Source organism: Staurois parvus, unplaced genomic scaffold (genome assembly GCF_062004578.1).
Source record: "Staurois parvus isolate SC_StPar_1 unplaced genomic scaffold, SC_StPar_1.0 ptg001585l, whole genome shotgun sequence".
Lineage (NCBI taxonomy): Eukaryota > Metazoa > Chordata > Amphibia > Anura > Ranidae > Staurois > Staurois parvus.
In genome coordinates, this window is record NW_028319381.1 from 571,581 (window position 1) to 585,403 (window position 13,823).

General features: G+C 51.3%; 1 protein-coding gene across 1 annotated transcript; it reads right to left on the bottom strand.

Annotated features, from left to right (window-relative positions):
• Positions 1-10,245: 10,245 nt before the first annotated feature.
• LOC149435210 (E3 ubiquitin/ISG15 ligase TRIM25-like) lies at positions 10,246-12,729 on the bottom strand. The gene has a single exon (XM_089662904.1). The coding sequence runs from the start codon at positions 12,621-12,623 to the stop codon at positions 10,890-10,892; it is 1,734 nt and encodes a 577-aa protein (XP_089519030.1). The 5' UTR covers positions 12,624-12,729; the 3' UTR covers positions 10,246-10,889.
• Between the last annotated feature and the right edge of the window lie 1,094 nt (positions 12,730-13,823).

A 13,823-nucleotide genomic window follows, 5' to 3' on the forward strand; every position in this document is an offset into this window, starting at 1 on the left:
CTCAGAGACAAATGAAGGGGTTCCAATATCAGACATCGGCCCCCATCGGGTTCAAAACTTCGGCCTTAATATCCGGAGTCCGCTGTCATTTTATCTGAACACAGATTTGATGAGGTATTTAATGTCGGTTTTTAGGGTAGATATTTTATATTTCATAGTCATCTCTTCTGTTTATCGGGGATGAATCTCGTGTTGTTTCTGGGTCATATTGTGTCATTTTTCTGCATGTTTAGGGCTTTATTATTGTATTATTATTATATTTGTAACAAGGAAGATTTCTAATGAGACCAGTAGGTGGCGGTATTCACATCATTATGATTGGTGCATTGATGGCACTTAGTTGCCTTTATATATATATATATTATATACATAATGTGGGGTGAATATCGGGCATTGCACCCCCATTGTGATCTGCACATGAAGGATAAGTGGAAGACTTCGTTCCTCTAGTGGGGAGCAGCCCAGGATGTAATCTTCCCTCTTCCAAAATGGTGAAGTTCTGCTCAAGGAGAGGGCACACAGGGGTATATATCAGGCCGTGAATCCGACGTGCACAGCCTCAGATGAAGTCGGAAGTGACGAAACGCGTCAGGGTGTGACATCGGACATAAACCAGAAGTTGCTTAGCGGCCATTTTGGAAGAGGTTACTTACCCCGTTTGCCAGTTTTATACATGCGGAGACATCTGGTCTTTCCTGTAAGCACAATCTGATCATTAAAGGAGCTTTAACCCTCTGATCGCCTACTGCACTGTGATTGGTTGTACTTTGTCACATGTTATGATGTCATCTGAGAACTGGGTGGTCTATACTGCCAGAGGAGCCCCTTTTTTCTAAAGCGTACGGATCTTGTCATCTGGTAAGGTGGGGATAAGAGGTGGCGGTCAGTGTGCACACTAGCACTGGCAGTTTGTTACCAGGGAAGCACGCGCACAGTGAAAGTATTTTGGTGATACAATAATATATGCGATAAGGCGGACGGATTTAGGAACCCGACCACAAAGGACGATTGTGTGGAAGCTTTTCTCATTCACAAGAGGGTAAGAGTAAGGATGGCGGAGGGGTAAAGGTGCACACGGAGGGGTGGAGGTTTTGCACGCATTGGCACCATTTTTGTAAATGCATTTTGCTGTGTTGAATATCATGCGTTGTAGATCATGCACTATATGACATTTATATATTTGAGGGCACTAAGTGGAGGAAGAGGATTCCTTGGCACTTGTGGAAGAAGAATATTCACAGAGAAAATATTAGTACCGCTGGTTATTTGTTACACCGAGACGCTGAATTACAGTTGGATGGCGACTATTCTGCAGATCTTGTTTGTTGCCACAAGTTTTTGGAAAATGAAAAAAAAAAAACAACATATTTTATCTTTTCTTTTTTTTATATTTCAAAACCTTGTAAGAAAAAATGAGGTCTGCAAAATACTCAGCATGTCTCTTTTTACATTCCTTGGGGTGTCTAATTTCCAAAAAGGGGTCATTTGGGGGGTTGGTGCTATCCTGGCATTTCAGGGCCTCTGAAACTGTGATAGGTAGTGAGGAAGTGTAATGAGGAAGTTACGCACCTTCAGGGTTTCAAAGTGGTCATTGGATTTCAGGCTCCTGTATGTGGCTAGGCTCCCAAAAAGTCTCACACGTGTGGTACCCCCATACTCGGGAGAAGTAGCAGAATGTATTTTGGGGTGTAATTCCACATATTCCCATGACTTATATATAATTTAAATGACAACCTTATGTGTAAAAAAAAAAGTTTGTCATTTTCCAGAAACTATGTGGAAAAATAAAATCTTCCATGGACTCAATATGCCTCTTAGCAGATAGCTAAAGGTGTCTACTTTCCGAAAAGGGGTCATTTGGGGGTGTTTGTTTTGTCCTGGTATTTGGGGGTATTTATACTGTCCTGGTATTTGGGGGTGTTTGTATTATCCTGGTATTTGGGGGTGTTTGTACTGTCCTGATATTTGGGGTGTTTGTACTGTCCTGGTATTTGGGGGTGTTTGTACTGTCCTGGTATTTGGGGTGTTTGTATTGTCCTGGTGTTTGGGGGTGTCATGGTGTGACATATGCTGCCCGCTTCCCCCATGGCTCCCTGTCACGGAGCTGGTCCTTCCCCCCCATCCTCTAGGCTTGCTGCCTGCCACCCCCCACCCCTCAGCAGCCCCTCACTCTTCTGTCCCATCCATGCTGGGACTTCTATTCCTCCATGTCCCTGACACAGGCAGCCCCCAGCAGCCCCTCACCCCCCTGTCCTTGGCAGTCTGGCCCCCTGCTGAGGGAATCCACAAACAGGCCCCCACCCCCCTCCCTTCCCGCTCATGCACATCTTCCAAGGCTCTGTGTCCCACATGGACAAAGGCCGTGTTCCCTGGGCGGGTCTGGAGACATCCCACAAAACCACCCCGCCCTTGTCTTACTGAACCCTGTGGATCACCATACCCCTGTTGTTCCATATTGCCTTCCAGAGAACTGTACTGTGTTGCTGTGTCTGGTGTGGATCTGTGGACTAAAGGAACTGTTGTCTGTGACCCAAAAACCTCCCCAATAAAATCACATTGGGTTCCGTGCAATCTGTCTCTGTGTGCTCTCTGGTTCTCTTGACACTCCCCTTCACTCCATCCCCCGCTCCACCTCTCATCCTGTCGCGGCCCTTTGAAGCCGGGCCGTGCAGGATAAGAGGTGTGACTCCTGTCACCCCTGTCACTTATCTTCCCCCCATCCAGCTCAGCCAGAGGGAGGAAGATAGTTCCCCCCAGTGAGGGTCACACCTCTCTGTGGAGAGGTGCAAACCTCCCACGGGGATGTTCCAGGCCACGGCAGTCAGCCTGACGTTGCACGGCCCCGGCATCTGCAGAATGGGCATGAAAGTTCCTGCGCTTGCAGACATCAACAGACAAATGCCGCGCTCTCAAGAGCACAGCCCGTGTCAAGGGGGGGTGCCTCCTTGCCAGGCGACGAGGCACGCCACCCACGGTTGCCAGGACGACCAGGGAGCGCCCTGCATCAGCTTAAGAAAGCCAATGCCGGGCTCCCTGGTTGTTCTTTCCGCTGCACAGTCGCTGAGAGGTCTCCGCTGCGGCGAGACTCCCGCAGCCGCTCTGCAAGAGTCCAGGATTTGGGGGAGAATTAACACCCGCTGCCACTCTACAATAGCGCAGGATTGGGGGAGAATTGCTACCCGCTGACACGCTGCATTAGCCCCAGGCTTGGGAGGATTACTACCCACTGACTACGCTACGAATACTCGGGACTCAGGCCAAATACTTGCTGCTATACTGCCCATGCTGCAAACCCAGGAGTGCTGGCGTACTGCTTGCTGGAGAATCAAGACTGGTCCCTGCTGCTAGGACCCTCTGCTGTGGGCTGAGAAGGGTCGCCCCACCTGGCTGTCATCTGCTGTGAACCCGGGCAACCCTGCCAGAGCAGTGAGTGTATGCACCCGTTTTATTCCCCTGAACTGTTCCTGTACTCTCTCCCCGTCTCCCTGATTGGATTACAAACTGTTGTAGAGACTCTAACTTTGCCCCTGTGGCCGGATTACAATTATCTTGAGCCCTCTCCTTGCTACTTCCCCACACCGGGTACTGCCACACCCCCTGCAGACCCCAATTGAGTGACTGTCATTTTCTTTAATAAAGCTTTGTGTGTTTGCCATCTGCTTTGTGTGTTCTGTCCTGCCTACCCTCCGTCACATACCGGTGGCAGCGGTGGGATCAGAACACTAAGAGAGATGGCAGACAACGCAAGCCAGCTGATCCCGGACCCGGACCAGGCCAGTGAGTATAGAAACTGGACTAAGTCATGTTTGCAGGAGAGGGCCAAGGAGCTGTCCCTCGCCTGGAGTGGCTTAGCCAAGGAAGAACTGGTAGCAGCCATTGAAGAGGCTGACCCCCAAGACACACTGCCAAGGGAGGAGAGCAGACCAACCCCAGCCTCCCCCACACACCAAAACCAATGGTCCAAAAGCCCTTGGCTTGCTCGGGTGGAGGAGGAGATTGCCATCCTGGGGCCAGACGCCACAGTAGATGACAAGCGGGAGGCTATCTGGAGTGTGCACGAGGGAGAGAGCCAAGGGAGCCACCGAGATCTAAGTTGTCCCTCCAGCCCCAGGGCCGTGGGATCTCCCCCTCCCTGGGTCAGCTGCAAGGACTTTAAGCCCTTTAACGAAGCCACGGGGATGTGGAGGGTTTTTTTCAAGACTTTGAGCATTTGTGCCTACGCATGGAGGTGCTGCAAACGGAGTGGCTACGGCACCTCTGGAGTCTGCTAGAAGGGGGCACAGCCTCAGCTTACCGCACACTGGATTACCAAGAGAGCTGAGATTACGCGCGGGTCAAACAGACCGTGTTGGAATACTATGAGGTAACCCCCGAAGTACACCAGGCACGTTTCCGTGACCTCCCCTGCCATACCGAGCCATCCTACAAATTGTACGCTCACAAGATGTCGCAGTCCTGCCGGTGGCGGCTAGAAGGGGAGCAGGCCTACACCGCAGAGGAAATTATTCAGGCCTTCCTGAAAGAACAATTTTACGCTCAATGCCCTGCGGAGGTGCACGGATAAGTAAGAGAAAGAGCCCCTACCACCCTTGTGAAGGCCGCTGCCCTGGCCGACGAGGTCCTTGCCATCAAGCCCCATTGGAAGAGATGAACCCCTGAGCTGCCAAAGGCCCCCCCTCCCGTCCGGCCACCTCTCAATCCTGCCACCACCCCTGCCAAGGCGGCCCCCCTTGCCCGCTACAGCCAACCCCGTGGGGCCACCATACCGGGCCCAGTTCACAGGGCCGCCCTTGGACCACCACTGCTACGGGTGCAACCAGCTAGGGCACATCCAAGCCAACTGCCCCACCTCCAGGGGCCATCGCTTCAACCTGTCAACCATATGGAGCTGAACCCCACAGAAGAGCCTCTACCTCCACCCCCCAGTGAATGGATGAACCCTTCAGAAGGCAACAACCCTCGGGGAGTCTACAGTGTTCACCCCCCGGGAGCCACTTACCCAGCGCAGAGGCAGCACCACCTGCAGGCCGTGCGGGTAGACGGGCACCCCGCCAGCGGTTTCTGGGATACGGGGGCCTTCCTTACCATAGCCGACCCCCGAGTGATAAGGCTGGAAGCCATCCAACCCGGCCCCGGATTTTCCATCGAACTGGCAGGAGGAGCCAGACATCATATCCCCAGGGCATCCTCCTGGCGGATGTTCTGCTCAGGAATGATCTAGGGGAGCTGCAGTGCCAATACGTTAGGGCTGTGACCAGGAGCCAAGCAAGTCGAGGTCTTCACACAGACAAGACTACAACGGGACCTTCCCCCTTCATGGACCCGGTGAGTGACTCCCCACCTGACCCAGACACCACCCTGACCTGGCACTGGGAGACCTTTAAGAGGGAGTTAAACGCAGACCCCACCCTGACCAAGTTTAGGGCCCAGGCCAATGCAGGACAGCTGGAGGGGGGGTGGGGACCAGCTTTGGTGGGAGAAGGGGCTGCTGTACCACTGGGCAGGTCCAAGCCACCCGGACCAGCCTCATGCAGCCCCCAAACAACTAATCGTGCCCAAACTGTTTAGGTTCCCGCTACTCCAGATCGCCCATGAAATCCCGGTAGCTGGCCACCTAGGGAAGAGGAGGACAGAGAAGTGATTGACCCAAGCCTTCTATTGGCCAGGTATCTCAGTCCGTCTCTCGCTTCTGCCAGACCTGTGACACCTGACAGAGGAAGGGACACCCAGGGGACCACCCCAAGGCCCCGCTCCGCCCCTTGCCCATCATTGAAGAGCCCTTTCAGAGAGTAGCCGTAGAAATCCTAGGACTCCTGGCCCACCCCTGTAAGTCGGGGAAAAGATACATCCTCACGGTAGTGGATTACAGAACCCGCTACCCAGAGGCCGTCACCCTGTCCAGTATCTCCGCTCCTAAGGTGGCGGAGGCTCTGGTCACAGTTTTTTCCTGGGTAGGCTTCCCCAGCAAGATCCTGACTGACCAGGGCACTCAGTTTATGTCCGATGTAGTCCAATCCCTATGGCGCACGTGCAGGGTACGGGCGATCCAGACCACTCCCTATCACCCCCAAACTAATGGCCTCTGTGAGCGCTTCAATGGGACCCTGAAGAGCATGCTTAGGTCCTTCATTGATGGGGAGGCAGACTGGGAGAAGCTCCTCCCTCACCTGCTGTTTGCATACCAGGAGGTACCACAGGAGTCAATGGGGTTTTCCCCCTTTGATCTTGTACGGGCGGAGGGTTCGAGGTCCCCTGTCCCTGCTCCGGGAACATTGGGAAGGGAAAATAGAGGACACAGGTACCCCAGTCATCCCTTACGTCCTCGAGCTGCAGGAGCGACTGACCCTCCTGGCCGCCGTGGCCCACGACCACCTCCGGGCGGCCCAGACGCGCCATAAAGTTTGGTATGACCACAGGGCACATGGCCATGAGTTTTTTGAGGGTCAGCAGGTGCTCAAGATAGTTCCCAACCCCCGGAATAAGCTCCAGCACACCTGGGAAGGACCCTACAAGGTCCTTTGCAAGTTAGACAAGACTAGCTATGTAATTAGCCTCGACACCCGAGGCCGTCAGCAGTGCACGGTCCACATCAATATGCTGAAAGAGTACCATGACAGGACTCTGCCTGTGCTAGCCATCTGCCCCGCCTCCACAGGGGAGGCCAATGAGGGGGCCCTGCCCAACCTCTTGCAAGCCACAAAAACCACCAGCCCCCTAGATCAGATTCCCACGGGGGCTCGGCTGAGCCCCTGCCAAACTACCCAGATGGCCGTACTAGAGGACCAGGCCATCGCCTTCTCGACCACCCCAGGCTGCACTGGGTTGGCCCTCCACCATGTGGAGACCCACAGTCAAAATCCCATCCAGCAGGCCCCCTACCGAGTCCCCGAATCCGTGAAGATGGCCATCCGGGCCAAGCTCTCAGAGATGCTCCAGCTGGGCATCGTCCGACCCTCCCGCAGTCCCTGGGCCTCCCCGGTAATGTTGGTACCAAAAGAGGATGGGAGCACCTGACTTTGCGTGGAGGTTGAACGACTACACCGTCAGTGAGGCTTACCCCATGCCCCGCATAGACGACCTACTAGATCATCTTGCCGGGGCCCAATATGTCAGCACCCTAGATCTCAGTAAGGGTTACTGGCAGATCGTCCTCACGAAGGAGGGCGTTGAGCGCTCCGCCTTCATCACCCCATTTGGCCTGTACAAGTTCCTAGTGCACTTTGGCATGAAAAACACCCCAGCCACCTTCCAACGGGTTGTGGACCAGCTGTTAGAGGGGTGCCAAGGGTTCGCGTGCGCCTACTTAGATGACATAGCCATCTTCAGTGACACATGGGAGGAGCACCTGTCACATGTGGGAACCATCCTGGGCCGCATCTGCGGGGCCCGGCTGATAGTGAGACCAGACAAATGCCAGCTGGGAATGGCTGAGGTGCAGTACCTCGGACACAGAGTAGGGGGGGGGGAAGTTGAAACCTGAGCCAGCCAAGGTCCAAGCCATCCATGACTGGCCCACCCCCCAGACCAAGAAACAAGTGATGGCATTCCTCGGCACTGATGGCTATTACCGTAAATTTGTAACTAATCTCAGCTCCACGGCCCAGCCCCTGACCGACCTGAACAGCCCCAGGATGGTGAATAGGACCTCAGCCTGCGACTCCACCTTCCGTGACCTCAAGTAAGCCCTGGCAACAACCCCATCCTGGCCACCCCTGACCACAGCAGAAGCTTCCTGGTACAGACAGACGCCTCCACCTACGGCCTAGGGGCCATTCTCAGCCAAGTAAACAAGGCTGGGGAGGAACATCCCATCGCCTTCCTCAACCGCAAACTACTGGACAGGGAAGTTGCCTCATTACTGTAGAAAACGAGTGGCCATAGTCTGGGCCCTAAAGAAACTGAAACCCTATCTATATGGCCGGGAGTTCACCATTGCCACCGATCACAACCCCCTCACATGGTAAATAGGGTGTCCGGGGACAACGGGCGCCTCCTCAGATGCAGCCTCGCCCTCCAGTCCTACAATTTCACCATTCAGTATAGACGGGGAAGCCAACACCAAAATGCGGATGGCCTGTCCAGCCAACAAGACCCACAGTAGCTAAGTCAGGGCCCACAAGTGCCTTCAAAGGAACCTGGTCGGGTCCCCCCTTGCCGGCACTTGTGAAATGGAAGGGGGAGGAGTGTCATGTTGTGGCAAATGCCCCGCTCCCCCACTTGGCTCGCTCCTTAATCATCCCCATCCACCTCTCATCCTGTTGCAGCTCTTTGAAGTCCAGCCACGCAGGATAAGAGGGGTGACTCCTGTCACCCCCGTCACATATCTTCCGCCAATCCGGCCCAATAATCGCCTGATATCCCCGTCCCTGGAAGAGTGTTCCTGTATATATAATCCTCTGATATCCCCGTCCCTGGAAGAGTGTTCCTGTATATATAATCCTCTGATATCCCCGTCCCTGGAAGAGTGTTCCTGTATATATAATCCTCTGATATCCCCGTCCCTGGAAGAGTGTTCCTGTATATAATCCTCTGATATCCCCGTCCCTGGAAGAGTGTTCCTGTATATAATCCTCTGATATCCCCGTCCCTGGAAGAGTGTTCCTGTATATATAATCCTCTGATATCCCCGTCCCTGGAAGAGTGTTCCTGTATATATAATCCTCTGATATCCCCGTCCCTGGAAGAGTGTTCCTGTATATATAATCCTCTGATATCCCCGTCCCTGGAATCGTGTTCCTGTATATATAATCCTCTGATATCCCCGTCCCTGGAAGAGTGTTCCTGTATATATAATCCTCTGATATCCCCGTCCCTGGAAGAGTGTTCCTGTATATATAATCCTCTGATATCCCCGTCCCTGGAAGAGTGTTCCTGTATATATAATCCTCTGATATCCCCGTCCCTGGAAGAGTGTTCCTGTATATATAATCCTCTGATATCCCCGTCCCTGGAAGAGTGTTCCTGTATATATAATCCTCTGATATCCCCGTCCCTGGAAGAGTGTTCCTGTATATATAATCCTCTGATATCCCCGTCCCTGGAAGAGTGTTCCTGTATATAATCCCCTGATATCCCCGTCCCTGGAAGAGTGTTCCTGTATATATACTCCTCTGATATCCCCGTCCCTGGAAGAGTGTTCCTGTATATATAATCCTCTGATATCCCCGTCCCTGGAAGAGTGTTCCTGTATATATAATCCTCTGATATCCCCGTCCCTGGAAGAGTGTTCCTGTATATATAATCCTCTGATATCCCCGTCCCTGGAAGAGTGTCCCTGTATACAATCCTCCTCTGATCTCCCTGTCTGTGGTGACATTGGGTATTACAGACGTTGATGCTGAGTTCGGTGTCATTTCTGGGATGTGGAGTTTCCTTCTCTGTAAGAAGTCGGGGGTGGCAGTGTGACGGTTATATAGTTACATAGTTAGTCTGGCTGAAAAAAGACAAAAGTCAATCTTGTTCAACCAAAAATGATTAATTGTGTAATTAACCGATCCCAGTGACAATCGCACTCAGGCTGCTGCACATAGAAGGTGATCCTGTGAACTGGAAAATCTCTGCCAGTTGCATCTGAGAGTGTTACATCAGCGCGGTGTGAGATTGGCCGGTCCCTGGTCAGAAGTTGATGAGAAGGTCGGGGGTTGGGCACCGCGTTGCATTACAGACACCCCAAGCTATTTGCTGAGAGGCATGTTGAGTCCATGGAATATTTTATTTTTCGCCACAAATTGTTGGAGAATGACAATATTTTTTTTACACAAAGTTGTCACTTTAATGGTTTATATATATATATGTAATTACACCCCGAAATACATTCTGCTACCTCTCCTGAGTATGGGGGTACCACATGTGTCCGATGTATCTGAATTTACAAATGACAAATCTGAAATAATGAAATTACATTTCGTCCAAAATATGAATCAAATTCAAAAATGAAATCAAGTTAGAAGCAAGAATAGAATAAAGTAGAATAGAAAATAAAGGACTAGAAAAGAATAGCATAGAATAGAAGGGAATAGAGAAAAACAGAACAGAATAGAATAGAACAGAACAGAATAGAATAGAGCATACATTCATAGAATAGAAGAGAATAGAGAAAAACAGAACAGAACAGAATAGAACACAATCTATTAGAATACAATACAATATCTCCAGCTTCTGAAATGCAAATGTTGAAAATAATTGCATAGAAAAGAATACAAATAATATAACCATTTTCCATAATTCGAATAGAATACATCTGAATGCTGATTCGATACTTTTTTAATTAGATTTGAATTTTCCGAATTTGAAACAAAACTAAACAAATTCCAAAACCAGAAAATGGAGGGAAATGAAATGATTTCCATAAGGAAGTGAAGGAAAAGAAATGTGTTGGTGGTCACATGTCTAGCCAGGACGGTCCTGCTATGCAGGGCTCCAATACAGAGAGACTTCCCCTCACTTCCTGTCGGGGAAATTGTTGTCAGCAGGACAGGAAGTGAAAGGAAACCATTCTGACAGAGTCCTGGATAGCAGGAAAAACTGACAGGGGCTCTAATCCCTCCACACTCCATCCAAAACTGAAAACACACATTGTGGCTAAAGATACACTGGGAAGGTTCCGGCTCCAGGGCTATCATCTCCATCCTGGCTACACTACTTAGGGTGTCACTGACCCAGAACAAGCATGCAGCCAGTGAAGGCGGAACACTTGGACCTCCTGCATGCTTGTTCCTGGTCAGTGACACACTAGGGAGTGAAGTGAGGTTTAGGATGAAGATGACGGCCCCGGAACCTGCAGCTTTCTCCACAAATCACTCCTGTTTCCTGCCCTTCCTCCTATTGGCTGAGTATTGCACCAATCACCAATCAGATCATCCCCCTTGTGATGTCTCTGGGCGGATCTCTCACTTCTGGCTCCTCCCACATATCTTTATACATCCTCTCCCTACCCATACCCCGACATGGAGGGGCTGAGTGAAGGTGGTGGTGATGGTGTGGAGGTGTCGGATCGGGTCACACAGATCATAGAAGGAGATCCGCCCGGCCTCATAATCCAGATCTATCCTGACTCTGGTACTGGAGACACCGCCGGGGAATGGGGTCCTATTACTGTCATGTATCACTGAGTACTCATCACCCCCCAACCCCAACCTCCCCCTCTCCAACCCCCAGGACTTCTTATTACATCCAATCCTTGACTGACCTCCTCTCCTGTCTATATTGGGGTAACACATCCCGACTCTCCAGAACCGGGACCCCCCGACATCCACGTCCCAGTAATGTCTCCCGGAGGAGAAGCTCTGACTGCTCATCACCTGACCATACTGGAACCTCTCTGGTGTTTCTGGCCGTTTCTGATGTGATGATGATAAGGTTGCAGTTTTCCCGTCATCTGATATATGTAGATTATTACCAGCTGTCCTCACATCCAGTAATATGTCTGTAACCCCCGACACCCCCCGTGTTTGCTGTACAGCCCCAATATTTGGTCCTCCAGTGGGGGAGGGTTGGGGGTCTGGCCTGGATGGTGGAGCATTGATGGGACCTTTGCCCTTTGTAGTAGAATGTGGAGAGACATGTGTGCCTGTACATTTCTGTACATTGACCCCAGACATGATATCAGATAAACCCGTGTGTAATGTGTGTGAGATCCCCCCCACATCCCCATCCCCTCCATCATGGAGGAGGTTCTCATGTCTCTCTCTTTCCTCATCATCTCCATCCTCAGTATCACACAAGTCACCTGTGTCTGATTCCTGTAGGACAGTCAGTGGATCCGTCATGTTACACAGCTCCTCAATGTCCCTCATCTTCCTGGACAGTTCCTCCTTCTTTATTTCCAGATCCCGAATATAATCCAACATGGGACGGGAGACCCGCTCTGCCCACCCAGAGATGTCCCTCAGGACTCTCTTCTCCAGGTCTCCCAGACGTCTCCTGAGGTCTCTGAACAGGGCAGTGACTCTCTTGGTTTCATCATCTGCTTTTCCTTGTACTTTCCTCCTGCGTTCCTGCAGACTCTGGACTCTTTTCTCCATCTCCTCTCTCTCTGTCATCAGTTTCTGCAGAACATTCCTCAGTTTCTTCTTCTTCATCTCAGAGGCCTCCTCCAGAGTCTCCACCTGGTGTCCCCGATGTTCTCCATCCAGCCTGCAGGACACACAGATACAGGTGGAGTCCTCGGTGCAGTAATACTTTAGTAGTTCCTTATGGATGGAGCATTTCCTGTCCTTCAGGGAAGTGGTGGGGTCACATAGGACGTGTTCTGGTGACTTGCTGTGGACTTTCAGGTGGTTGTCACACAGAGAAGCTTCACACAGCAGACAGGATTTCACAGCCGGTACAGGAGTGTGAATACAGTGAGTACAGAAGACCCCGGACTCCTCCTGCTCTGGATGGGTAGACTGGAGGTTCTCCACTATGTTACGTAGTGTTGTGTTCCTCCTCAGTGCAGGACGTTCCTGGAACTCTTCTCTGCATTCAGGACAGGAATAACCTCCAGTCCCCTCCTGTGTATCCAACACACGGCCAATACAGTCCCGGCAGAAGTTGTGTCCACATCTCAGGGTTACAGGATCTGTATAAATGTTCAGACAGACGGAACATTCCAGCTCCTTCCTCAGATCAGAAGACGCCATCGCTGAGAGCAGAAGACAGAATGACGGGGAAAGTCTCTGACACTCCGTATCCAGTGTGACCCGTTCTGTACCCTCCTACACGGGGCGAGGTGTACATTCCTACACAGGGAGAGGCTGGGACTGAGACACGTAGCTAGAAGAATTCTTCTACAGAAGGACACAGACATGTAATAAGTAGTGACGGGTCCAACACCCCCCTGTTCGGTTCGCGGTCCAACATTCCAACTTGACGAAAGTTCAACCGCAAACTTCGAACTCAATGCAAGTCTAAGGGACAGAAACTTGTAAATGGAAAAGTGTCCATTCTGAAGGCTTTTATGCCAGTTATTGGCCCCAGACGTGGTATGGGGACTCGGGGACGGCCCTGAGGGACAGGAATTGGTGGGGAAAAAAGCTACCTACAGTAAGGAACAGAAGTATTGAACCCCCTGCGATTCTGCAAGTTCTCCCACTTCTCCATCATGGAGGGTCTGACATTCACATTGCAGGGGATTCCCACTCTGAGGACAGAATTCAGGAGATCACATTGTAGGGGATTCCCACTCTGAGGACAGAATTCAGGAGATCACATTGTATGATTTGTAAAGAATGTATTTGTCTCGCACGGCTGAACAGAAGTATTTGAACCCCTGAGAAGCAGCAAGAATTCTGTCTCTCAAAGACCTGTTACTGCGCCTTTATAAAGCCCCCCTCTACTCCACTCATTCATCTCACTTAGTAGCCCCTGTCTGAGCTCTTTAAAGACACCTGTCCACCCCACAGTCAGTCAGACGCCAACTACTACCATGGGCAAGACCAAAGAGTTGTCAAAAGACACCAGAGACAAAATGGTGGACCTCCACAAGGCTGGAAAGGGCTGCGGGGCAATTGCCAAGCAGCTTGGTGAAAATAGATCAACTGTTGGAGCAATTGTTAGAGAATGGAAGAGGCTAAAGACGACTGTCAGTCTCCCTCGGACTGGGGCTCCATGCAAGATGTCACCTCGTGGGGTATCACTGATGAGAAGAAAGGTGAGGAATCAGCCCAGAACTACAAGGGAGGAGCTGGTCAATGACATGAAGAGAGCTGGGACCACAGTTTCAAAGGTCACTGTCGGTAGAACACTACGCCGTCATGGTTTCCAATCATACATTGCATGGAAGGTTCCCCTGCTCCAGTCATCACATGTCCAGGCCCGTCTGAAGGTTCCCCTGCTCTAGT

Coding starts and splice junctions, on each gene's coding strand:
- LOC149435210 (XM_089662904.1), bottom strand. CDS start 12,623: ATGGCGTCTTCTGATCTGAGGAAGGAGCTGGAATGTTCCGTCTGTCTG.